At 40.0% G+C, this 27,494-nt stretch overlaps 1 protein-coding gene across 3 annotated transcripts in view; it reads right to left on the reverse strand.

Annotated features, from left to right (window-relative positions):
- The window catches only part of NAALADL2 (N-acetylated alpha-linked acidic dipeptidase like 2), a gene marked incomplete at its 3' end in the record, with an annotated part of 659,756 nt that overhangs the window by 19,684 nt on the left and 612,578 nt on the right, over positions 1 to 27,494 (reverse strand). For all 3 annotated transcript variants that reach the window (XM_027774417.1, XM_014590332.2, XM_027774416.1), the window contains 1 exon segment: positions 1,697 to 1,964. In XM_027774417.1, coding sequence (XP_027630218.1) covers positions 1,697 to 1,964 — 268 coding nt within the window.

The raw sequence follows: 27,494 nt of genomic DNA on the forward strand, positions 1-27,494 counted from the left end.
CCCCCCACCCCACCGGCGGGTCCAGTGGGGAACAGCCGCCTTAACCACCAAGCCACCCGCTGGTCCAGTGGGGAACAGCCGCCTTAACTACCACACCACCTGCTGGTCCAGTGGGGAACTTTTAGAATCTTGCTGTAAGGTCATAGCTCTGGAATGAAGGGAAAAAGCTGGCTGCCCTCTATTTCTATTCGTATATAGGTGTGTTTGCATTATTGCCTACCAGAAAATAGATATATTCACCCAACCTAAATGCGTTTTACTGAAGATGTTTGCTATCATATTAAGTTTTAATTAAGATGAAGAGTTTCTCAATGTAGTACTAGTTACGTATAATCCTTCTGCTGAAGTCTGAGTATGAAAAAAATAAAACAGGAACAATGCTGATGCATCCATATAACTGTCCTCAGCTGCCCACCCCTCAGCAAAGAAACAAAAATAGGAACATGTAATTGCTGTTATATTATCTCGAGTATTTCTACACATAACTCTAAATGATTTAAATATTTCATAGATTATACATAGGGTAGATTCCAAACACGTGTGCCATTAAGAATTGTTGAGCCAGCCAGGGAACTGGAGGTTAAACACCTTATTCCCATTTTACTCAATACATGTTTGAGTCCTAGACCCAGTGGCTTGAAAAACATGCTAAGTACATGTGAGGGCATGCCCAAAATCTGAGACATGAACAGAGGAAAAGGGATTGCAGCTTGGCCATCCCCCGGGGGTGCTTTCTCACTTTCAGTTTCTCTCTGTGCATCACCAGGAATCACACATGCTCTACAGAAAATTTAAGACCAGAAGACTACCAGATGTGGAACATTGTCTCATTCATATATACTGAGGCAATTAGTTTTATAAAAAAACTAAATGTGTTCATTAAAATGATCTTTTTACACTGCGATGGAAAACTTGCCCATACAAGGGAAACTAGCGGGCAGGTACCTGTTGGATCTAACCCGTGTATCGTTCTACGGCTGGACTCTGTCCTCTGAGGCTGACGTATATTAACTGAGTTCTCACAACAATGTAAAACAGTCGGAATCATTATTATTCCCGTTACGGAAATGAGAAACACAGCCCTAGACAGTTAAGTAACTGAGTAGTTGAGGAGCTGAAATTTAAAACTTTCTGTGTGGCTCTAAAGGCCTTGCATTTAAGCACTGCCAAAAAACACTGCCAAAATCCAGTTAACACAGAAAAGGTGCAGAAATAATCCACACCTGGCTCCCTATCGCATGTTTTCCATCACGAAAGCAGAAGCGTTATGTCTCGAACCTTCAATGTGTGAATAATCGTGCCAATTTTCCACTTCATTTCTTGTGTGCATACACAATCTCGAAACACCACCCCCTCCATCCTAGCCTTTCTCCCTATGAGAATGTATTAAAACTTGATTCTTCAAACGTGTACAATGAGACAGACCTGCACTGTTTGGACGTAGCAAAATGTGGATGGCACACATTCAACACCTTCGAATTAAATTCTTCTATAATAATAATGTTTTCACTTTCAAAATATGATTCAAAAAGGCTGGGCAATCTAAATCTTCCTCCCCTGTCCTGGCATCATCACACCGAGACCATTAATGGTGATTTCCGTGCATCGCATCTTGCCAGTTCGTCCAATTTAGGCGAAAGCTGTTGTTCCCTAATTCTATTTCACTGTAAATGACAGAGACAAATGGCCGTATTACCTCCAGAGTCCCTCTGGCAGAGTAGGCCGCGTACGAGGAGAGCAGATCCCGGCTGCCATCTTTCCTGGCTTCACTGCAGGGCTGGCCGTCAGGATGGAAGCACTGGCCACTGCTCAGTGTCACAGAGCTGGGAAGCGGGCCTGGCAGACTAAGCAGCACTGAGTAATTTATGGACTGGACATCTTCGAGGCCCAGAGAAGTCCACTGAGTCTTAATCTTCTTTGAAATTTCCGTATCATCTTCACTTTTATGCAGTTGTACCAAATTTCTGAAAGAAATTAGAAATAAAAAACCCACACACTTAAAACAAAGAAAAGAGAACTTTGTTCTTTTGAGAGATGACTGTTCGATATAAGAACAATTATTAATAGACATTGTGGGATTTGGGAAAATGAGTAAAACAAACCTTCCTGCAAGAAATTGACTGTTTGATAGAGTTGATGGACTTACCCAGAAATGGCACTAAACCAAGCAGAATGAAGTAATTTAAGTTAGAGCCAATCAAACACGCCAGGATGGCAGAGGGAGTGAGTAATTCATGCCTGCTAGTTCCCTTATTAGTGCTGGTCCTTTCATCAACATCAGCATAATCTTTTTAGAACTCAGTCCCCAAGCTAGACACCCTGCTGGTGGAGGGTTCTGGGCTGCAGTTAACACGTTCCACACACGCTGCCGCGACTCACAAACCTACTGCAGTCAAAATGATCCAGAGCGAGCCCTTGGATACAATTCCAAGAACGCCGCCGCGACTCACAAACCTACTGCGGTCAAAACGATCCAGAGCGAGCCCTTGGATACAATTCCAAGGCCATTCCATGAGGGCACGAGTACAATGGAATGGTCAAAGCATGGTAAAACCAAAACAGACCGCCGGACCAGTACCGCGTCAGTGTTTGTGATGGGCTTCGCAGAGTTCCTATTATTTCTACCCCTGGTCCGTAAGCTCCTGCGACACTGTTTTTGTTTATGCTAGTCTAGAAACCAGACAAAATCTGTTTTTTTTTTTAAAAGAGATTTTTGCGATAAGGCGCTTATGGTCACCAGAGAGACCGAGAGTGAGAAATCACCCCCCAGGGGGGATGGCCACACCGCAAACCCTTCTCCTCCACTCTCCTCCCGGGATCTTGGGCACGCACGCACACGTGCCCGGCGTGAGTTTAAGCTGCCAGGTCTGGAACTCAAACTGCGGTCGACCACACGTGAGTCCAGCGATGTAACCATTATACCATCTGCTGACCCCACAAAAATCTGCTTGAAAAAAATTTGTATAGTTCTTAGAACAAAATCAGACATGGAGGCTTAATAAAAAGTAAGTTACTTCAGGGTTTTTTTTCCTTTTCCGACTGAAATAAAAAAGGTACCAAAAAGAAAGAGCTTCCTTTGGGGGCAAAAACACATCCCTTTACAGGAATTTAATTGCTGTCCAAACGCACCTCTCTGTTTATTTGGATACTGTTATTTTCCACTTTTCACTCCCGTTAACCTTGCCTCCCCACGTCCGCACTGCGCCCGCCCTGCCTTGGCTGCGGCTGCAGGCTCCGCACTGCTCACAGGCCGAGGACCCCGCGCTAGAACTCTGCGGAACGTAAGGAGAGAGGCGCTCGGAAAGGGACATCGATCACCTCCTGAAGACACAAAGTGACCTCTCAGAGCACACAGTTCACGGATGCAGTTTAGCTACCCATGGTCAGGATTGCCAGAAAGAAGAAATCGTGAGCACGGCCTCAGACTCACTCGCCTACCCAGTGGGTGAACCCCCAGGCCCAAGGTGTTGAATCCGTCATTCTTGTCTGTTCCCCCAGAGGGCGCACGTCAGACATGGAGAGAGAGCACCCAGCAACGCGGACTCACGCACTGCGCTTTTTCCCTCCTTTGCCTCTCCTGTCAGGATCCTGGGCACTTGCGCATGAGCCAGGATGTTTTTCAACTCTCAGCCCGCCATGTGGGATCCGACTCCCTCTGCACAGCACCTAACCACTGTACTTCAGGGCCAGGCCTGACGTTTATTTTGCTGGTGTCAGTTCCAAAACACTTTACGGTGTTAACAGCTCAACGAAACACTGACTGGTTCAAGATGCCTAAGTTATAATACCTGTATTAATAAGGCCAATCAAGAACTTCTTTAGGGGCTCAACTGAAGAATCAGTAATTTGTCACAATTCTGGAAATTCTCTAAATATCATTAGTGTACTCTTTACATTTAATTTACAGGATATGTAATTTTTGCATTATAATTTAATTTTTAATGTTATAAACTGATTTGAACATATAAATATATATAATGTATAAAAAATGATGAACCCAATTTATGAGCTAGAACATCTCTAATATCAAATCCCCCCGAATACTCTTTCTTAATTCTATTACTCATCCTGACCCCGAGGGCAGCCATTGGTCTGATTTTTTTGTTTCCCATGGCCTTGTTGAACATATATATATAATGTATAAAAAATGATGAACAACCCAATTTATGAGCTAGAACATCTCTAATATCAAATCCCCCCGAATACTCTTTCTAAATTCTATTACTCATCCTGACCCCGAGGGCAGCCATTGGTCTGATTTTTTTGTTTCCCATGGCCTTGTTTTTACAGATTTCTATGCATGCATGTATAGATCCTTCACATTTTACATGTTTTTACTTTTATATCATTTTTAATTTATGATATCTTGTGCCACGTGTTTTTCAATCAATTTTGGGTTTCTGAGATTCTCCACATTGTTTTTTAATCAATGCTCCTGAAATAAATATTTCACAGTTGTTTCTAGCTTTTCATTATGATAAACAATGCTACTTTGAACATTTTTATTCATGTTTCCTGACAGACACATGCAAGAGTTTCTCTAGGCAAGGATTTATTTGTCCATAGGGTAGGTACCTATAACCTAGTAAGAAATGCCAATATGTTTTTAAAATAATTTTGATTACATTTCTGCCAGCTCTTCACGAGAAATCATATTTCTCCATCCCTCATCAACACTTGATATTGTCTCATATTTTATTTCTATTGCATTTTATACTTTTGCCAATATGTTGGGTGTGAAATTTTATTTTTATCATATATTTATCTCAGAAACACAATCATTGGATTATAGGATAGGCCAAATAGCTTTCCAAAGCTTTCTGTGCCACCAGCATTATTGAAGAGGTCCCACTGTCAGCGTTTCTGATGACAGGGTAAGATTGCATCCCACTGTGGTTTTAATCTGCATCTTCATGATTACTGATGAGGATAGTTTCATGTATTATTTAACCACTCATGTTTCCTTTTCTGTGGAATAACTGCTCTCTTCTTTCCCCATATCTGTAGAAGAGACTCTATGTTGGGGAAGATCCTTTTTAGTCCTGTGTGAACCCATTCATAGCTTCTCCCAGTGGATGGGTTCGCTTTGCAACCTTGATGTGTTGTCGTCTTACGATGAACGAACATAATTTTAATGTACATAACTCTTATATAATGTAAAGCGTTGTACAGTTTCTGACATGCTAAAGGAATTTGAGGTCATAAGCATATTCTTATTTCCCCCCAAAGTTTTAAATAATAATTTTTCACTTCTCGATGTTTACATGAGGAGAGGGAGTGAGAGAGGATGCTGTGGGCAGGAGGGCAGCCTCAGCTTTTCCTACCACTGTCTCAGTACCTCTCGGCAGTCCTCCCACTAACACACCAGGACAGAGCGACTGCAGCGCAGTTTCCCTAGAGCTCTCGGTCGTCAGTCTGTCTAAGCTCCCTTGCCAGTTCCCTCAAAGGTTTTTTATCTTTTTTTTTTCTTTTTTGCTGTAAGGCCCATGTACTCCCCAGAGAGATATAGATAGAGAGGAAAAGTGAGAAATCAACCACCCCCGGGGGACAGGGGGGTGGTCACACCACAATCACTTTTGCTCTGTCCTCTCAGGATTTTGGACATGCACACACATGCGCCTGGTGTGATTTTCAAGCTGCAGGATCCAGTACCCGGAACACAGAGCTGGCTATGTGGACTCAGGTGCCTTTAACAACTATGCCCCTTGGCTGATCCTAGCTGTTGGTTTTCTTTAATCTATCTTCACAATAATGTGCTGTTTTCATTATTGCCACTTTATAATAGGTCTTAATTTGGGGAATCACAAGTTGCCCCAGTTTTTCTTTTTGGACATCTTAACTATTTTTCCTTTCTCTCCCAAGTTAATATAGGAATAATCTCATTAACTTTTATGTCAAGATGGTTATTGGAATTACATAAAGTCTGAATATCAATTTGTAAAAATATATATCTCTATCATAAAATCAGAATAAGCCCTTAACATTATTGCTGTGGTCTGAATTTTTGCATACCTTCCAAATTCGTATGTTGAAATCCTAATTCTCAATGGTATTAGAAGGTGCTGGTGGAAGTCTTTGGAGGGTGATTAGATTATGACAACAGAACTTTTATGAATGGGATTACTGTTCTTATAAAAGATGTCAGAGGAAGTTCTTTGCTCTTTCACCCATGTGAGGACGCAGCTAAAAGGCACAGTTCATTAGGAAGCAGGCCAACACCAGGCCCTGAGGACATCCTGATGTTGGATTTCTTAGCCTCTGGAACTGCAAAACACGTTTCTGTTACTTAAAAAAACACCCCACTGAGGGATTTTGTTACAGCAGCCTTAGCAGACCAAGACAACCACCATGTTAACATGAAACATATGTTGAAAAATTAAACCACTAGGCCAGCCTATAACCTAGTGGTTAAGGGAAGTAGAGATACCATATGGCCCGCCTTATTTCCTTCCCACCTAAGCTGCCTAAAAACCATCTCAAATGTATGTGCATGCATGTCCCAAATCCCAGAGGGCTGGACAATGGAAGAGAAGGGATTGTAGTGTGACCATGTCCCACTGGGGTCTGCTTTCTCCCTTTCCTTCTCCTCCTCACTTTGTCTCTCTCTGGTGAGCACATGCACCCTCTGGCAAACAATAAAAGAGAGAGAAGGCTGTTTGAAGAATGAGCAGTGAATTTGATCAAGTTTTAGTAGGTTTATTGACCACCATATGACCTTTTATTCCACTATTCTTGATAGGGCACATGCATCTGCGTGAGAGAGAGAGGAAAGGAAGTAAGGGGAGAGACATGGCTCCACAGGGATGGGCGTTGCTGTGAGTCTCCCACTGTGCTCCAGCTCGCCAGGGTCCTGGGCGTGCGCACACACAGCGTGTGTTCAGGCAGCCTGGGGCGTAGCCTGAGCTGTGGTCCGAGTGTGGCTTCCAGTTCAGCGGTCTGGTACATTACCAGATAAATCACAGAGGCTAGGCTCCTCCTTTAAATGTAGTGGGTTACATTAATAGATATTCAGTGTCTACTTAATAAAATGCACTATGATTTTTGGTTACGATGTGATTTATTTTGTGAACATTTTGTTCACAAATTTCAGTTTATTTTTAAAAGTAAATTTTGTATGTAATGTTCCTTTCAGGCAACATTTCTGTTTGATATTGGCTTATAATTATATAAACATCATAAAGCGAGCTAGGGACTGTTCCCTCTTAATCTGTTCTCTGAGAGAATCTGAATATGATTAGAATTTTTGAAAGTGAAATTATTCTTCAACTATAAATTCTCTGCACTTCAATTTTTTGCTATAGAATACATGTGCTTGCCAGAGAGACAGACAGACAGACAGCAAGAAATCATCCCCAGGGGCATGTCATGCCACAATCCCTTCTTCTCCATGCTTCTCTTGGGATTTGGGGCACCCACGCACATGTGCCTGGTGTGAGTTTTAAGTCGCTGACTCCAGTACTCAAACTGTGGTCGACTACATGGGAGTCCAGAGACATAATCACTATGCCATCTGCTGGTCCCTTAATGCTCTTCATACCTTATGACTTTTAAAAAAATTTCTTCTTTGAATCACAGCTCTTTCATCATTTTTTTATACCACCTGCTACTAATTAAATTTCTAGGTTTCTGATTTCATTGTTTGCCGTGGCACTCTTACCTGTGTTTTGGTTCCCTTAAGGATAGTCTTTTAAAATAGAGTTTCTGTAACATAAACAGCATCTATCTGCTCTTTAGAATATCTATTTCAAAACACTACCCAGAACATAAGTGTGCTAAGTTGAGCACCTGCATCTCATGTAAAACATGATTCCTTTGCAAGTATTGATTGCTACTCCCACAATATCCGTGGGGAAAAACTCGGGAAAAGCAGTGAAGAACGATGACCTCAACTGCTTCCGCCACAGTCTTATAACGTAGCTTTTCAAAAAGGATGTGATCATCATTTTGCACATTGTATCATCTTTTAGAGATTAGATTATTTGTATCTACACTGCGGTTATTGACTGGACTCAAGGGAATATGAGAACATCTTGACAGTACTCTGAAGAACACCACATGTCAATATGAAATGCCGTCTAGGATCCTGCTGTGATGTCACGCGGCAGTGCCACCCCGCGGGAGTCTGGAAGCTGGACGGGATGGGAGGCTCAGGTCCAGTTTCTGGGCTGTCCTGAACATGCCAGCACACATCTGTATGTGCCTGCTATCCTAGTGGGAAGGCCAGAGCAGGAGAATCACAACATGGTGAGACTTCGTCACAATTACTTATCTCTGCTTTTCCCTCTTTCTCATAAAAGACAAAAAATATCTGTATCCCAAAATTCGATAACATAGTTTTGGATACATGTGATTCTATAAATACTGGTCTTTTAAATGTGATAGAAGAACCAGCATGTCTTAATAAATAGTGCCTAATATTTTAAATAATTAATCATGACTTAAATAACTATGTAAGTTCAGTTGAATCAATATATCTTATAATTCTGTATTTCTAAAGCTATTTTGAATTTATCCAATTTTTTAAATTTATATATTTTTTGTTTTATTTTGCTTTTAATTTTTGCTATATGGTGTATGCACTCGCTAGAGGGAAACAGACAGAGAGGGGGGAAGAGAGAAATCTCCCCAGGAAGGATGGCCACGTTGCTACCCCTCTGCCCTCATTCTCCTCTTGGGATTTCGGGCATGCACAACAGCCTGGAGTGTTTATCAAGCCACTGGGTTCAAGACTCAAACTACGCAATCATTCATGTGGGGTCCAGCTACCTTTACTGCCACACCACCAGTTCGCACTATACCTGTTTTGTTTTGTTTTGTTTTAATAATTTGAAGAGGCCATTTAGGTTTATTGTTCTGAAATTACGTAATCTTTAAAATGTTTTAACTAAATCAGTGGTCATCAAAACAAAGCCTTATTGACTAAAGGACTTGGTCAAAAGGTTCTATTTACTAATCATTTCAAATCCCTTAGAATGTCAAACTGGCTAGATTTTATTGAGGATCGCCACTATTTTTCTGATCTTTTTTCCCTTGTGGTGTATGTTTTAGGGTTTATGGTGATCAGTTCTAATTAGACTGCTATATTACATGAAAAAATATTATTAAAGAACTAATTTCAGGGAAAGCTGCAGAAATAGGACTAGGTCACCTAGAATCACAAGGTATTTATTTGACAGAAAGTTTTACTCTACCTTAATTTTGAATAGGGTGTCCATGGGCCAATAGTTTCAGCAGGCAGCATAATGAACTGTCATGCCTGCGACTCAAATGTGAAGTAACCTTGGCACTGGGGTTCTGTTGGCCAAAGGAGACTGCAAGTGGGTGGATTTGGGCTCCGTTAGACAAAATTCTGTTTATATCAATGTTCAACACCTGCTACTGAATGAACCGCAGAACAGCACTGATGTCAGCACTGGAGGAAGCCATGCGTGTAGCACTCCTGGTCTGGGGTGAGTGCCAGGAGCAGGCTATAAATGAATGGGGAATGAACACATCTAAAGAGAGAAACTAGAATTACAAGGGAGAGCAAAAGATCAGCCTGGCTACCAGTGCCCACTGAGGTGCTCTGTGTGTACAATAGCACACAGACTCATATTGTACCATGTGATAGTTCTCTATTAAGTCAAGATTCCTTAAGAGTGCTATTTGACTTGGTTTCTAATGTAACAAAGTTCTGTGACTCATGTACTAAAAAGTAGTTGGGTTATTTCTATAGCTTTCACCTTGCCTACAATTGTACAGAAGATAAAATAGACTGTTTCATGATTTTGCATCTTAACATAAATTTTAAAAAAAGAACTGTGGCTAAATAAAATAAAAGCATGTAGACTAATAAGAGTTTACGGAATGTATTGGACCTGCACAAGAATGTTGCACTTGCTGCTAATAATCCCTGCCCTCTGAGATGCTCTCTCTCACTGTCCTTCAGGAAGCATAGTTGTCAAAGGTCACTTTTCTGGTTAAATTAATTTGTCTGAAATAAATCTAAAAGCAGGTTCACAAAATGGACAAATTAATCAAGTCAGTAGAATGCTGTAAGTCATCTGCTTGGCTCTCTACAGTAATGTCATAAAGCTGGATAGTGCCAAAACTCACAGGTCATCATCTCCAGAAACTGAAGACACTCCAGTCTTCATGTCACCCTCCTCATATAGTCTTCACTATTCCTATGGTTTCTATCTACACAAACTGATTTAGTTCTCATTAGCCAACACATTTGAAATTTCCTAATACAAACCCCAGTGAAGTCAAAACTCCAAAGATACTTTCAAAGGGAAATGAATTCATTCTTAGAGAACACAACTCCAAATTCTTAGTTTGATGTTTGGAAATCTGAGTGTAACTTATTTTCATGATTGCTTTAGTGGTTAGCTGGGAGCACACAAGGCTTGAGCTGGCATAGGGCTCAAACTGAAGCTCTGCGTTCTCCAGTGGTCAGTCACCTCTTCTCACCACCACAGTGTTCCATGAGCACATTGAACTCTCTTAAGCTAACTGTGAGAAATGAGTACCAACCAAGCAGCTTCTGGTAATTGCCACCTTTAGTATTACTTTTCAGGAGGGCCAGCAGACTCTTACAGTCTTTTAAAATATACCATATACTTCTAAATTAAATCGTGCTGTTTAGGAATACTTTAACTAATTGTTGATACATGTGAAATGAACAGAACAAAAACATTTGACTGGATTCCTAAGTGAGAAAGTGGTGCAAAGCAGAGTTGCTTCTCTGCCTGCTATTTTTGGAAAAACTGAACTTCTATGAGGACTGCAAACCGGAAATGAGCACAGGCCATCGCTGGGCCGGCTTCCTCTCAAACAACTGTGATGTCCTTTCCCTGTGCTCTTCGGTGAGTCCTCGGTCAACTAGGGGCAGTGTGCCTGGCTGGGTGCTACTCAGCACACATCTAGCTAGAGAAAAATGAAGGGAACACAGTTGTCTGATTTTTTTTTCTTGATTCAGTTATGTTACAAGTTATAATCTGAAAACAAGAGTACCCAAAACAAGTCTGTGTGAGTCAACATTTCCGGTATATTCCAGAGGTTCAACACTTGTTTCCTTCAAACTGCATTTGGTGTTCCCATGCCTTGTGTTTTACCAACATTTATAATAAGGGGACTTTTGAGAATCCAGACTTTCTGATTCCTTTGTTTTCCCATTTCTTTTCTGATCCCATTTTTTATTTTTTTAATTTGAATATCTCATATCACCAGCCTGGTTCTCGCTTGTCAACAGTCTGCTGGAATGGAAGAATGCCTACTCATTTTATTTTTTAATTCTACTAGTTCTATTCACAATATAGAATGTATGCACATGACAGATAGAAAGGAAGAAGACAGTCATCCTGAGTAGGGTCTCTTCTCACCACCGTCCCTACTGCTTAGCCTCCCAGCCCTTCAGGGTCTTGGGCACTCAGCACCCTAGTGAGCTGAGGCTCTCAACGCAGCTGGCCATGTGGCTTCCACACTGCTGGGTAGGAACTACTGCTGGTCCACCAAGGCCGGCCTGCGGGGCTATCTCTGCAGTCTCTCCAGACCTCCATCCCAAGAGTAAACCACCACTTACTTTATTTATGTACATTGTCTCTTTGCCTGGTGTGAGATTTCATTTTTGTAACCTCAGATTCTAGAAAGGTAGTAATTATAAAGAAATATCTACTTTTCTAAGAATGAGTTGCTAACTATCTGTATCTATCTTTTAATGAAGAATATTTTTATACTCCCTTGAAGCCTCACGTAGCTTGAGGCAATTCAGCTTATTCCCTAAGATCTAATAGAATCAACAATTATGCCAAAAAATTGCCACAGGAAAATTTAGTTTTGTTTCAATTTTAATGACACTGGCATATGTGAAGAAGCGTAGGACTGGGGAACTGAGGTATGTAATATTCAAACTTAGTCATCTTTTTTCTTATGACTGCACTTATATTATTTTTTGTCATACTAAAAGTTGAAAATAAATAAATAAAATTACACATCAAATAAGAACCCAGGCAGTACTCTTATGACAAATTGTTGGCAACCTAGAAAATGTATTTAAGTTATCTTTAGAAAGGATGATTACAAATTGGCACTAAAATTATTCATCCATTAAAGATATACTGGCATATCATCATACCATGAAATTAATAGAAAAAAAAAATCATTCTATTTAGAGATAATTCCATTTAGCCCTACATTTTTTTCTCCAAGAATATGTTTATTAGCTCCCAGCCTGTCTGACTAGACCAATCCTCACACTGCAGTATCCAGAAAAACATGTTTTAACTATAGAGACAGGTCTTGAACTGATAGATTGTTTTAAATTTTTTTAACAGAATGAGTGTAGACTGACTGGATGGCAAATCTTCAAGAGGAGAATTGATGAATTAGGCAACTGAAGACACTCAGACCCCATTTGAGAGCAAGGCTGGTAGTCACCTAAAATGACAGCAGGCCCCGTAGAGAGGGGTCATTATTAGCTGAAGTCATGAGGCTAGGACCCTCCTCAAAGCCACAGAAACCCCTGGAGATGAGCAGAGTCTGCAGACGTGAAATGGGAGACCGGGCAGTGTGCAAGAATGCAGGCCAGCAGTCTACTGTCAGGTACTGAGTGCACAGGGGCACGGTTCCTCCCAGGTTTAATACTCTGGGGCAGGTCTTCAGTTTCTGGACACAGAAGGGCAGGACACGTAAGGAAGAGCCATGAGAGAAAACACTGAGACTGTGATTCAGGTACTAGGGCCTTTTTAAAGTAAAAGAGACAATATGCACATGGGAAACAGTAGGGTTGTCCTGGCGATACTTCTTTGCTTCCTAACAAACTAGCACTAGCAATCATTATGCTTTATGAATCTTCACACCGACCCTGAGATGCAGCTCTATCAGGCTGGCCCCATGGCCTATGGGTGAGGTGAAGGGGGCGGGAGCCCATATGGCAGACCACGCAGCCCTGGTAGCTTGAAAAACACACCAGGCATGTGTGTGTGGGTATACGAAATCCCAATAGGATGGAGAAATGGAGAAAGGATTGTGGCATGAGCACAACCCACTAGGGATGCTTTCTGCCTCTCCCTTTCTCTCTTAATCTCTCTCCTGTGAGCATACACGCCCTTGGAAATAAGAAAAAAATAATTAAAATAAAAATAAGAAACAACGAAAAAGTAGTTTTATCAAAACACTAGCAATGAAGAAATAAGAAAACTGAGTTTCAGGGAGGCTGAGTTAACTGGAGACTCCCATATCTCCCCTTAGCAGTAGTTGCCTTCAGACGCTGCGATGGTGATGTGACACGTCCTATCAGGTGACCTCCCCTGAGGGAGCTTGTGGTGGTGGCAGCGAACCATGGAAGGAGCTTGTACACAGGGAAGCAATGTCTTAATTACTTATTTCTAAATCTAAACCACCATAAACATATAAAGAATTATAAGCTCAGTTAACTGAAAGGAATACATTACATATTAATGTATTTTGAAGTAACCACCATAGCAAACTAATGTGCAGAAATGTCTATAGTGCTGGATTGCAGGTCTTAATGGTTAGAATTTGAATTAACAGGAATATGTGCAAATAAAATCATACCCTCATTAATTACATTTTGTTAAAATATCTACCTAGTTTAAAGTTGCCAGTTTAGCAAGAATGAACAAAATGAGATCAAGCTCATTTTCAATGTCTCTATACGTCTATAGATCTAACAGCATACACATATGTTTGCTGTCTCTTGAAGTCTGTGCAAGGAAAAAAATGGTTTAGTGATGACATCTGTTTTTTTTATTTTTCAGAGGTCAGCCAAAGAAGACTGATGATAAGAAATATCTTAACTCACCTCAAGCCCAGACAAGACATGAATAGATCCATCAAAACTAAATCAGTAACTGACATTTGTACAAAACATGCAATTAATCCAAAGGTTTATAGCCTCTCAAGATAAATAACTGTCAGGAAGCCATCCTTTATGAAAGGGTTTTGTCTGAAAGACACAGAAGGATTTCCAACTCTGCTGTAAAAGCAAACACAATTGTGCTGACTGGTTTACAAGAAGTGTGTCTAATTTCCATGATTTTCATGTAAATTATAATTTTAATACATTGATTTATTAGGTAAAAATGCTATTGGATATATGACAACAATAAACATAGTCTCTATACATAGAGCAATGACAGTATTCTTAAAAATATCCTAATGTTTTCTTGCAGGATTTCATGGAATAGATTATCAATGCCCTTATGGGTCTCTTCTCCTTCTGGAATGCCAATTATCCAGATGTTTGGACATTTGATGTGATCTAGTACTTCTCGTATATTACTTTCAAATTTTTGGGCAATATTCTCAGTCTTTGTGGTGGATTTTTCTAGGCCAGCAATTTTCTTTTCTATGTCTGAGATTCTATTTTCTGTATGATCTAGTCTGCTTTTAATACTTACAAGGGAGATTTTGACTTCCTGTAGTATAGTCTTCATCTCTAACAGTTCTGTTTGATTCTTTTTTAAAGTGTGCAATTCCAAACCTAGAGAGGCACTCAAAGAGCCAGTCCCAAGTAATACAAAGGACCCCAAATAGAATCAACCCAAGAAGATCTTCTCCAAGACACATTATAGCCAGACTGACCAAAACCATAGACAAAGACAAGATACTAAGATTGGCAAGAGAAAAACATCAAGTTACCTACAAAGGATATCCCATCAGGCTAACAGCAGACCTCTCATTGGAAACAATGTGAGTGAGGAAAGAATGGAAAAATATATTCAAAGTGTTAAGAGAAAAGCAATTTCAGCCAAGAATACTGTACCTGGCAAGACTATCTTTCATGTGGGAAGAAAAGAAAAGAACATTCTCATATAAACAAAACCTGAAAGAATTTACCAGTACCAGACAAGATCTCCAAGAAGTTCTCAGGGGAGTGCTATATCAGGAAAATTAAATACAGACACACAGAAATAAGAGTTCAAAAATTAAGAGAGTGGCCAACTTAATCATAGGGACAAGTCTGGATTTGAGTATTATATCCCAGAATTTAATCGGGAAAATTGAACTATGACAGAAGATAAAGTACATGAGAATGAATTGGTAAAGTATAATTTTATGACCTTTGACTAAAATATTGCTGATTTTCTTGTAGACTTTGTTATCTGGTTGTAAGGATTTGTGTCCTGTCTTGAGATATGGATAGGTTCATGCACCTATCATTTGATCAGAATCCTAACCTGTTTCTTGGCTTTAAGCAAAGGAATGTAAATTAAGTTGAAAAAAAGTTTCAGAAAAAAAAATACCTATTCGATGACTGCAGTAAGATATATAGCCCCAGCAAGGTGCTACTTTATAGGATGTTCATTCTATTCATTGAGGCTTATGCCTAAATTTGGACTTGTGTTCATAGAAATGTATATATCAGCTGTGCTTGCTATGAAAATATTTAGATTAATTAAGATCTTTAGTGACTCAATAAAATGTGGGGGAAAAACAGCATAGAAAGCAAATGTAGATACCAGAGACAGTGTGGGAGGAGAGTGGGAGAGGGCAAAGGGTAAGAGATAGGGAATCAAGGATGAGGAAAAAAAAGCAAAACATACAGGAAACAAGAAATGGAAAATTATTTGCTGACGATAACATGTATGTTGATGTGCTTGATTGAGTCACTATACAGTGTACTCAGGAAAAAAAATGCATTTCTCAGAAAAAAATTTCTCTCATGAAACAATGTTCAACTAAAAAAAAAGAGAGAGAGAGAGATTCTGATTCTGTCGGTCTAGGTGGAGCAAGGAAAGTGAATGGGGATTTGAAAGGGTGTATGTTGTAATGATGTACAGTGAATGAATGGAAATTAATTCATTTTAATTAAAAAAAGAAAAGAAAAAAATATCCTAATGTTTGTTTTGAAAATTCACTTCAGTTAGTTACATAAAGTATGCCTACTGTCTCATATTGAGTATCTATTTTCTATTAAATACAACAATGTTTTCTACCTCACAAATTTTTAGGAAGGTTTTCTTCCCATCACTTTCAGAGAGCACTTGTGGGGCCAGCACTTAGGTTTAATTGGAAGAGTGTTCTCTTGCAGTCCATGGGAGGAGTTGTGAGGTGTGCATGGGATATCAGGTTTCATTTGAGAAGGAGGAGAGATGCAGAAAGTGATGAGGACTGGAAGTGTGATTCTGAGGACAAATGCATTCAAATCTCTATTCTGCCATTTCTAATTGAATACCCTTGAACAAGTTAATGAAGCACTTTGAGCCTCAGTTGCTTCACTGTAAAATGGAGATATAATAGTGTGAATAGTATCAGGGTGTTATGATTAAATATTAGAATTCTGGGACCAGCATATGGCACAGTGGTTACGTTGCTGGACTCCCATGTAGTTGACCATGGTATGAGTCCTGGATCTGGGGGCTTAAAACTCACGTCAGGCACATGTGCATGTATCCTCAAGATCCTGAGGGAAGAACCGAGGAGAAGGGATTGTGGTATGGCCATCCCCCTGGGGGATGATTTCTCACTTTCTGCCTCTCTGTCTTTCTCTGTCTCTCCAGTGAGCACACATACCCTATAACAAAAAATCTCTCTAAAAAAAAATATAATTCCTATAAAGAACTTAGTGACTACTCAGTTTTCATGCAGGGCTCAATCCTTCACACTCCGTTTCCCATATCTATTACATTACAAAATGCATATTTATCTATTTACATGGATGTTTCTTGCCCAAGTAAGAGAACACACGTCACAAGTAGTTTCCATACTTTCAATCGCTGTGGCTAGTCATTTGATTATAGTACATCAATTCCCAAGTATCTCTGACTAGCAGGTATCACTAGCCCTTGTATGGCCTGATACTTGTGATCCTATGGTCTAAGGAAAGACTTCAGACATAGGAAGTTGAAATTTTATTTTTATTATATAACTTCCCTACAACCACCTAGGATTGTCTTTATTGCCTACAAAATAAAAACAAACCCCGTATTTTTTTAGTATTTAGGTTTGGCCAATGCCTGTCTCCAATGTCACCCGTAACCTGATCTAAAATATTGCCACCTGTTGGTATACTCAGAGACAGCCCGCCACAGTATTTTACTAGGGAATCGGTTCTTCTGCTGTCTAGATGTGAGACTTGGACAAGCTATTTGGCCTCAATTGGCTCAAAATGATTCCTGCTTCACTGAGCTTCTGTTAAAATCTAAAGGGTGAATGCCCATAAACTGCCTGGCACTGTGTAAGTACTCGGTAAGTAGTTTCTACTTCAAACTTGCGTGTCTGCCAGGCCTATCCATCACTGAGCCTGGCTGCCATGCTCACTGCCCTCTCCTGGAAGTCCTTTCTGCACAAATCAGTCAACACTGAACTTGCTTTCTTCCAAATTCTTGGCATCTGACTCACAAAGCATTACACAATCTTTCACCTGAAATTTAGAATCAGCAACTCTTTTGTTATTTCCAGAAGTGTTAAGTACATTTTTAAATATTTTAAAAAGAATTATTTATTTTTATTACTATTAATTTTTAATTTGCTATAGGGTACATACATTCACCAGGGAGAGAGAGTAAGAGAAAGAGGGAGCTGCCAGTTCTAAGACTCAAACCATGGTCAGCCATATGGAAGTCCAGTGCCCCAACCACACCACACCACCTGCTGGCCCCAAATACATAATCTTTTAAGTTTATTTTAAAGCAGGTCATTTCCTGGAAAGCTGACTTAACATTATGCTTATGGTAGATGATGAATAATCAATAAGCCAATGCTGAGTTAAAGGGGGAAAGTGTGCAAAAGGAGAAAAAAGAAAAGAAATAAAGGGAAGGAGAGAGGAATATAGGAAAGAAGAAGGGAAGGATGGGGGCGAGAGGAAGGAAACATAAAAAGAAAGAGAGAAAGAGAGGAAAGAAGAAAGGGAGGGAGAGTAGAAGGGAAGAGAGAGGAAAGAAGAAATTTACGATGCTTCTGTTTTCCTGGTTCTTTATACATCTTATTATACCTGGAAAAAGACATTACTTGCCCCTAGAACTTCTCCTTATAAAATATAACAGACACTGTTAGCATTATTTTCTTTCCAACGTTACAGTTTAACAGAATATCATTCGTTTTCCTGTCTTACTATGGCATGATTAATTAACTTTCACCGAGCAACATCATTGTTAGTTGGTAGTTCCCTAGTGCATAGATGTTCTACAAACTATATTTGAAATAAACAAGCATTTATTTGCTCTCTTAATGGGCAAAGACACCATATAGGAATCTTATTACTAAACGTAATAGGAACAATTCTACATTGACCTGTTCTACTTCTATTGCTATCATGTTTCAGTAAGAGTGATAAAATGTTCATTAAATCATTCTCTTCAGAGCAAACAAACAAACAAACACCCTCTGAAAGTGTTAGTTCACAGATATGTCAAAATGATGCTGACTCTCCTGATAAGAAGGAAGATCTTTCCAATATGTGTCTATTTCTCTATTTAAGCAAAAATGTCTGCTGAGTGCTTGACTTTACCCTGAGAGGTACTACAAAATGGGAGAGCTGACCACTCATGGATTAGGCAGAAGTTTCTGTAAACGAACACATTCTTTTAAGAAAAAAAACTTTTAAACTTAAGGGTTGCTCCTTTGTTTATTTTTTCCATTAAAAAATACAGCCCTGGGACCAGCAGATGGTATAATGGTTATGTCACTGAACTGCCATGTAATCAGCCACAGTTTGAGTACCAGACCCAGTGATCTGTCATGCCAGGCACGCATGAATGTGTGCCCAAAATCCCAAGAGGAGAATGGAGGAGAAGGAATTGCAGTGTGGTCATCCCCTCTAGGGGATGATTTCTAGCTTTATGTCTCTCTGTCTCTCCAATGAGCGTGCATGCCCTATAGCAAAACAAACAAATGAACAAACAAGCAAACAAAACAAAACAAAACAATCAACTCTCTTATTTGTTAATCAAGAAATTCCTGTAGATTTAAATATATTGGATTCAGCTGGCACCAGAGAGCAAAACGGGTTATGTCCAAGATCTACTTTTATGATGCTGACAGTTCAGGGAATAGGTGATGCTATGCTATGTAAATATAGATGATAATATATATAAAGTTGCAGAAAGGGTCAACATACCTTTTTTTGGAGGGCAGGGGGGATTTTTGCTATAGGGCACATGCACTCAACATGCCAAAGACACACACCCACACACACATACAGAGAGAGAGAGAGAGAAAGTGATAAATCACTCCCGGGGCGATGGCCACACCACAATCCCTTCTTCTCCATTCTCCTCTCGGGATCTTGGATATGCATGCACACATGCCTGGCATGTGTTTTAAGTTGCCCAGATGGTCTCTCGAACTGTAGTCAACTAGATGGGAGTCCAGCGATGTAACCATTACACCATCTGCTGGTCCCACAACATAGCATTTTTTAACAGATTAAATATATATAAACGTTTTAAATACTGGAATATTGCTTTGGTATAAAATAGTGGTATGTTTCTAAAAATTAGGCAATTAGTTTATCTCTAAATAGCATATACTAGATTCAGTAGGAAATGCCAGCCTTTGATCAAACATGACCACTGAGCTAACTCTCCTTAAGTTCCTGTTATGCACTTCCATCTAGAAGACCTTCTCCCTGAAAATTCACTATTCAAATTCTGCCCATTATTCAAGTTCCTGTTCCCCAGAAACAGTTTTGAGCAAATGCATAAAATGTAATGGAGACTCAAGAGTACCCTTATTTATTTGGAATTTTCCAAGGCAGTTTAAATGGGTCAAAATAAAATGAGTATAACTTTACATTAAAGCACTATGTCTTCACCATCCCCTACCCCAGAAGTCTTTACTGAAATAAATTGCTCTATTTCAGAGTTTTAATTCTTTAGTTTAATAAAGCAATTTCTACCCTGGTTTTAATATAAAGAATGCTCAGAGCTAATGGGCCTTTTTGTTTCAAATGTTAGATTTAATTTCCTAAGAATAAAATTTTACAACATGGAAAACATCAGATCGTAGTGAAACACCCATCAGCTATGGTAATTATGCAAAATGCCAATTAATAAATAAATAAGTTCTGCTCAGCCTCTATAATTACAGTAATATTAAAGACATATGTTTCAAAATAAATATTTTAATGCTTTAACATTCAGAGATTTAATATATGTTTTAAATGACAGGCCAGACATGCTAGCACAGTGGTAACAGAATGCTCTGAGGTGCTGAAGCCATATGGAAAGGTCCTGGTTTCACACCCCACAGCCTCCCTGTATGTGCTGAGTATGAATGCAGATGGTGGCATGAAGACCCTGTTGAGGGTGAGTGTCTTCCCTCTGTCTCTGTCTCTGTCTCTCTCTTATGGAAGAAAAAGAAATTGGAAAAATGATGACATAGGTTGGGGCCAGCAGGTTGCATGGTGGTTAAGGCACTGGACTCCCACACGGACAACTGTGGTTCAAGTCCCAGACATAGTGGATTGCTTTCTCACATTCCCTCTTTCTCTCTGGTCAAATTAATAATAAAAAATGATAATAATAAATTCAAGTGAAATAAAATAATTATTTAAAAAATGATGACATAGGCACAATGGCAAAATAAATGCAACCCTGGATTAAGAACCATGAACTTAGAGGTTAATATTTTATTTTTTACCTTATTACTTAATTTTATATACATATACAATCACATAAAATTGATCATCTCATATAATTTTGTAATTTTTTTTTACTTTTTCTTTTTATCTTTCTCTGCTTTTCCTTTATGCTTTCCCTTTTGACCTCCCCTGTGCACCCCTACCCCACATTTCGTGTTAACAATTTCTCCATCTTACAGCTTCACGGGATTCTGCGCTCCTGCTCAGGTACACCCAGCAGGACACTGGCCTACCCAGGATTTAAGCCATGGTGTTACCTCTGTGGACATTTTTAAAAGTATTCTTTAGTTTAGGATTTTAAGTTTTTGTATATTTAAAATAAAATCTTCCACTATAATAAAATTGTAGCATTTTAAACATATTTGATTGCTATGTTGATATGTGGCAGAGCTTATCCTATAGTTAATCTGTAAATCTGAAAATGCAATCCTATTCCATGCTGGATACCTTCTCCTTCCTCTGTTAATCTATAAATCTACTTTATTCTTCTATTTATTTTTCTTTTTTAAAAAAGTTTTATAGATGGCATATGTGCTCACCACAGAGAGACAGAAAAAGAAAGAGAAATAGAGAAAGCACCCCTCTCTGGGGGATGGTCAGCAACAGTGCCTCCTCCTCCATTTCTCCCTCCCTTTGGGATTGGGGTATGCAGGCATATGTGCTCAGAATGTTTCTCAAGCCACCAGGTCTGGCATTTGATTCATGCAGCCAGCCAGATAGGATCCAGCCACCTTAACCACTGGGACAAGAGCTGGCCCCATTCTTCTATTTCCTGGGTCATTTACTTCCAATCTCAAAAATACACAATTATTTTCCAATTTTCTCTTTATTTTACATGACCATTATTTTTGTAGAGACATTTTTTGCTATAGGGCATGAGCATACTGGGGAGACAGAGAAAAACAAAAAGAAAGTGAGAAATCATCCCCCGGGGGTGGGGGGGATGGCCACACCACAATCCCTTCTCCTCCATTTTCCTCTCAGGATTTTGGGAATGCATGCACATGTCCCTGGCATGACTTTCAATCCCTCGTATGGGACTTGAGCTGTGGTCAGCCATGTGGTAGTCCAGTAATGTAACCATTACACCATCTGCTGGTCCCAAAGACATTATTTCTACCATGATTCTGTGTGTCACCCAAATTTATATTCCTATTACTATGACAAACAAACAAAATGTTGTTTAATGTTCTACTTCCTAACTGAATGTGCAACAAAATATGCAGTGTCTGAGGTTTCAAGTTGACCATATTTAAGCTCCAAAAGCATGATTCTGACTTTATGCAGTGAATGCAAAAAGAAGAATTATTGGAATTAAACAATTTTCTCTTGAAACCTCAGAGAGAATGAGAATCAAAATAACACCATTCGGCAGTTAACTCTTGAGGGTAAAGGATTTAATAGTCAAATATTACTTTCTTCCATTGATACACCATATGCAAAACTAGAAACTGAAAATGAGTACCGTTAATTTACAAGATCCATCCTTTTATCTGCAAAAGCCATATTTGTTTTAATGAATGATTATAAAGTGGTGAGCAAGCATACTCAAATATTAAATTCTAACCATTGCTCTTAAAATAATTACTAATTTTTAAAATAAATACTGCTGTTTTTTCAAAGTGTTGTGTCCCAGGGCTAGCCCTGTAGCACACTGGCTAAGTGCTGTGCAGAGGGAGCCAGATCCCGCATGGCTGACCATGGTTCACAAGGTCCCCCTACCCAGGTACCAACACGCTGGGTGCCTGTGTGTGCACTTAGGATCCCGATGAAATGGACACTTGGAAGAAAAGCATTGCAGCATGACCACCCCACCTGGGCACGCTTTGTTTCTCTCTCATTCCTATTGTTCACTTGCATCGTCTGGCATTAAAGGAAAAAAAAAAAAAACCCAGAGAGAAGGTTGGAGTCCTGTGGTTTTGAGGTTGCCATACTTCTAATGTCTGGCAGTAGACAGCGAATCTGACACACATGTTGCACTAGTTACATAACCATCTCAACTTTTTAAAGTGGAAGTTCAACATTGAATGTTAACTTTTATTTTTTAACTTATTCCTTCTAGAAATTTAGTCCAAAATAAAAGGCATTATTGAACAATAAGTTAGCAGTTACAGGTGTATAAAATCGCTGTGACAGAAGTGTTCACACTGCTCTCTGCAGAGAGAGGAGCTGCTCAGCCTTATCACCCCCACTTGCTCACGGTACGAGCAGTAATCCCCTACGTTTTCCTCCTCAGGATTCTGCCGACTGGCAGGCCACGGGCTGTGTGAGTCTCTGAAGCCATGGCATGAGCACTGTATCCCATCACCACTGGGAGTCAGAGAGAACCCTCTGCTCTAGCTTCTCATTTCACAGCGCACTTCACCGTACCTTGGTCTAAATGAACTTGGGGAAAAGACAGATGTGATCCCATCTTGACCACTTCACGTGGCCCAGTATAAAGTTGGAAACTTACTTTAACATAACTTCTAGTATTAATATTTTTCGAAGGAAGGAGAAAAAGAAAGATTTAGGTTAAATGCTAAATTTAGCGAGATGCAGGCCAGCAGGCACACAGTGGAATGGTCCTAAGCTAATGGGCGTGCTCACACCTTCCACAGGTACTGAAAACATCTGCATGACTTCTGTACCAGGTACCCACAGGGCTTACAGAAAAGAGGGAGCTTCTTGCTATTTTCTGTAATCCAATCACCTACAGAAAGTCAAGCAAAATGATTGAGCGAATGAACATAAGCAGTGAAAAAGCTGTCCGCGCTGATGGTGCTTACGGGCACTCCAGGCTTTTAAAAGGTAAAATGTTTGCTAGAGTTCTATGACTCAGGTATTAATACCATCGCTTATGAGACCTTGTGCTACCCACGAATACCCACGGAGTACTGTATGCCCATCCAAAATAACGACTGCGCGCGTCAGTAACACGCCACTGTCAAGTGCTGCCATGCTTTACTCCCTACAATGTATTTCTGTGTGTGTTATCATTCATTGACTGTGTGATGTAGGAAAATGCACAAAATAGCGTCTGCTCTTTCCATAAGTAACCTTTTGAAGTTACAGAAGTTTTAATGCACTGCCCTTCTTCATCGCATAAATAACACAATTACCACATACATTTTTAAAAAGTAGCCATTAAAAAAAGAATTTTGTCTTTTTCAAATATGTTTGGTAAAGCTGTGATATAACCATAAACTAGTTCTGCTTCTGATTTACAAAGAAATATACTTCTCCTGGCCTAGTTGGGCCATTACTGGGTGGAAGGAATACCACGTCACTTCCACACTCTGCACTGAGCTAATCTTTTTTTTTTTTTTTTGCTGCTTTTATCTTCAGCAATATCTTTTATAGCTGCTGAATAAATACATTACATCTACACACGCTATCTTGAAAAGTCAGAAAACCAATTTTTTACAATTTTAAGTTGACTTAAGGATAGACATGCTTGCTTTTATGTTCTTTTCTCTACTACACCTTTTATTTAAGACCTACAAGAAGTATAGAAAGAAGATCAAACATTCAACAAAAGAAAGGCCTCTCCTTTAATTAAACAAAGCTTTTGCTTTTGAATGTCAGAAGCCCCTTTGTAAACATGATTTTGTAGCCACTGAAAAGGCGATACATTTTAAAACAAAATGAAAACAACATTGCAAGTGGTCTGTAACTGAGAAGGAAAAACTAAGCACGCCACCTTTCCAGCTGAATCTATGCCTTTACTGACCCTTATAATATTCAAAAACAATTCAAAAGTAAAAATGACTCATGGTAGTTCTTCAAATAACATTATCTATTAAGCATGTTCTGGCCTTTAATACACTTCCTCAGTTTCCATATTATTTATTTCCTTTCTCTCTAAATTGAGTTTTAATGTTTAACAGTATGGAAGCTGGTGTGTGCCTGGTAGAAAAATATGTTATTGGAAGAACGTGATAGAACAGGGTCATTAAGTCCATCTGCATTTCAGTCAAAACACTGGCACTGGCTGTCAGCCTCCCACTTCATGACAGAGTGGACTCAAGGACTGCATGCTGATGGACCAGCTAGTGCCAAATGACGGGGTCAGTGCTGGCCACCAAAGTCAGAAGAAAAAGCCCTTGTTAAAAGTGAATCATGTTCTGGGGGACCAGCAGTTAGCATAATGGCTATGTCGCTGGACTCCCACGTAGTTGACCGCGGTTCGTGTCCCGGACCCGGTGGCTTAAAACTCACGCCGGGCGCGTGTGCGTGCGTGCCCAAGATCCCGAGAGGAGAATGGAGGAGAAGGGATTGCGGCGTGACCATCCCCCCTGGGGGGTGATTTCTTGCTTTCTGTCTCTACATGCTACTGGGTTATGAACTTGAATTTGTCTGGCAGATCGATGGCAGGGGTGCCAGCCAAACGGGAGAGGCTGGGACAGGAAAGCCATCACCTAGACTTATGAAGCATCAACATGCCCAGCCAGTGCACAGCTTAGCAAGACGCAGTGGTGCGAGGCCGCAAGGGCAAGTCCCTGGTCCATTCCCAGAAGCCTCCTGCTCGTACTGGGAGCATGTGTGCGTGCCTGTGATCTGAGCGGGCTGGGGTGGGGGTGGATTGCAGGTGGGGACCCTGTTTGGATTCCTTTCTCTCTCTGTGTCTTGTTTATTGAGGAAACAGACAAAATTGGAGAGAAAATTTAAAACAAATAGAGACGATTAATATAGCCAAGCAGATGGATCAATGGTGTGAAACGGGAAAAAAAAATAAAAAGAAGTTAAAAGCAAAGAATGTCATCAGGATCAGGCAGAGAGAAGTAAATAACACAAGCAGGAGTTGAGGTTGGCTAGAGCTGAGGAGGGCTGAGTCCGCGGACCCTGAACGAACTTGAGAGATAGTGGACATTTTGTTCCCAAGAGATATGGAGCCCTTCGGTGCTTCTTTCCCTTTGTTTAATCTCTGGAGCACTTTCTATCTCTTTCCAATAGGAGTTTCTGTGTCCTCGTTCAGTTTATATTTCCGTAGGTAAATCTCCCCCAGTCACTGATTCTATGGTGTCACATTCACTGGCTCAGTTTCCTTTCCCGCTACAGTCAAGTGCCATTCCTTTCATTTATCAAATGAAGAACAAAACATCACGCCTGTCGGCGCCTTTAAATCTGATCCCTTTTTTTCCAGAGATGTTTGAACACTTAAAGCTAAACATTAGATAAAGACAAGATTTAATAAGTTTCACTGGTTTAATGTGTCTCCAATTCCCATCCTTGAAGCAGTAAATGAAGAAATAATTAAACAAGGAAAAACAGGAGAGAGGAACGGTGTGGATAAACAACTAGGAAATGCAGATGTTTGGGAATTAAAATGAAGCTCAAAGATGCCCCCTAGTAACATGTTCTAATGTGCAATCACCTCAATTCCCAAGCAAAATATGCGACCAGAACATGATGCTTTGTGAACGTTCAACCCCGAGACACAGCTGTAGGGAGCCATGGTCCTGAAAACCCGGGACTAATTAAACCTTGGAAACTAAAGCTCACTTCCAATGCTTGGCATTAGCTTTCACGTCTGTTGTTTCTTTGTCATAAAGAAGTCACGGTCAGAATTCAGATGATCAACTTGATAACTTTGCCACTTGTGTGATTCATTTACCCTCAATTCCAAACCTTTTAGTCTCTAACCGTTTCTGGGAAAGAAAACAAAAGTGCAAACATGAAGTCTCTGCCTGTATAAATGCTGCATTTCGTCAGACACAGCTTGGACCAGACTCGTGTGTCCAGCCATCAGCAAAAACCGAGCACGCGTCTGCGTCGTCGGGTGCAGCCCTTCCAGCAGCTGTTCTCGCCACACTCGTTCTGTTTCTTCTGAACTTTTTTATTTTTCATCTTTTCTTTTAATCATTTGTATGTACATTTTTTCTTAAATTCTTTGGGTTTTCTCTGGCTTTGATTTTTTTTTAGTGTGAAATTTTATTTTGATAAAACTAAATTTAGAAATAGATGTGACGTTTTCAGACTCAGAGTTTTATTTATAGAAAAAAAAAAGAGAAGGATCTAGTTTTGATTTAATTTTCCTCATTTTATCTGTATCTCCACATTCTTCCCTCCTTAACACGTGGTCATTGTTTCCTTTCCTGTATGTGACCTTTTCAGAAGTTTAATCATCTCCTCTCACACAGTACTTTCATTCAGGGTTTATTTAACGTCTACTTTCTGCAAGATGAAGGAGGGCTGAACAAGACCAACATGGCTGCCGTGGCTGAGACCACCGCTGTGACCTTTTCAGAAGTTTAATCATCTCCTCTCACACAGTACTTTCATTCAGGGTTTATTTAACGTCTACTTTCTGCAAGATGAAGGAGGGCTGAACAAGACCAACATGGCTGCCGTGGCGGAGACCACCGCTGACACTCGGAAATGGAGCCAGATGCTGAGTGAGCAAAGGAAGCAGGCAGCTGCCCACCTCACTTCCTTATGGTGAATTCAGCTTCACAAGGAGGCCTTGTAACAGAGTGACTAAGGATGTGGATTTTACTTTCTGCCATGTCATAGCATCGCCACTGAGGTTGATTCAAGGTGCAACTATTCCTAAAAGAACATGGATTTTGCAGTCAGTCTGGCCATGTTCAAATGCTCACCTCTGGTACATTGAGCAAGCTAGTGTAATTCTGTGCCTCACCTTTCATATTAAAAACATGGGAATGATAGTACCAGCACTAGCCTTGTCAGAACTGTGGTGCAGACTGAGTTCATATTTGTAAAGTGCTTAAGACACGTTAGTACCAGATATATAAAGTTAAGTTATTCATGAACAAAATCAAGTGCATACTTCCTAAGGAAGAACAGTTTAATATTTCTTTCTATTTATCCCTCTGCCTCCTGCAAATCTTCCTCTCTGCCATTCTCTGGAGCAAAGTTTTGCACTTTTTTTTTTAAATAATTACTTTCAATTACATAACTAGCT

The sequence above is a fragment of the Tupaia chinensis genome, unplaced genomic scaffold (assembly GCF_000334495.1).
Source record: "Tupaia chinensis unplaced genomic scaffold, TupChi_1.0 Scaffold000430_1, whole genome shotgun sequence".
In the NCBI taxonomy this organism is placed as follows: Eukaryota; Metazoa; Chordata; class Mammalia; order Scandentia; family Tupaiidae; genus Tupaia; species Tupaia belangeri.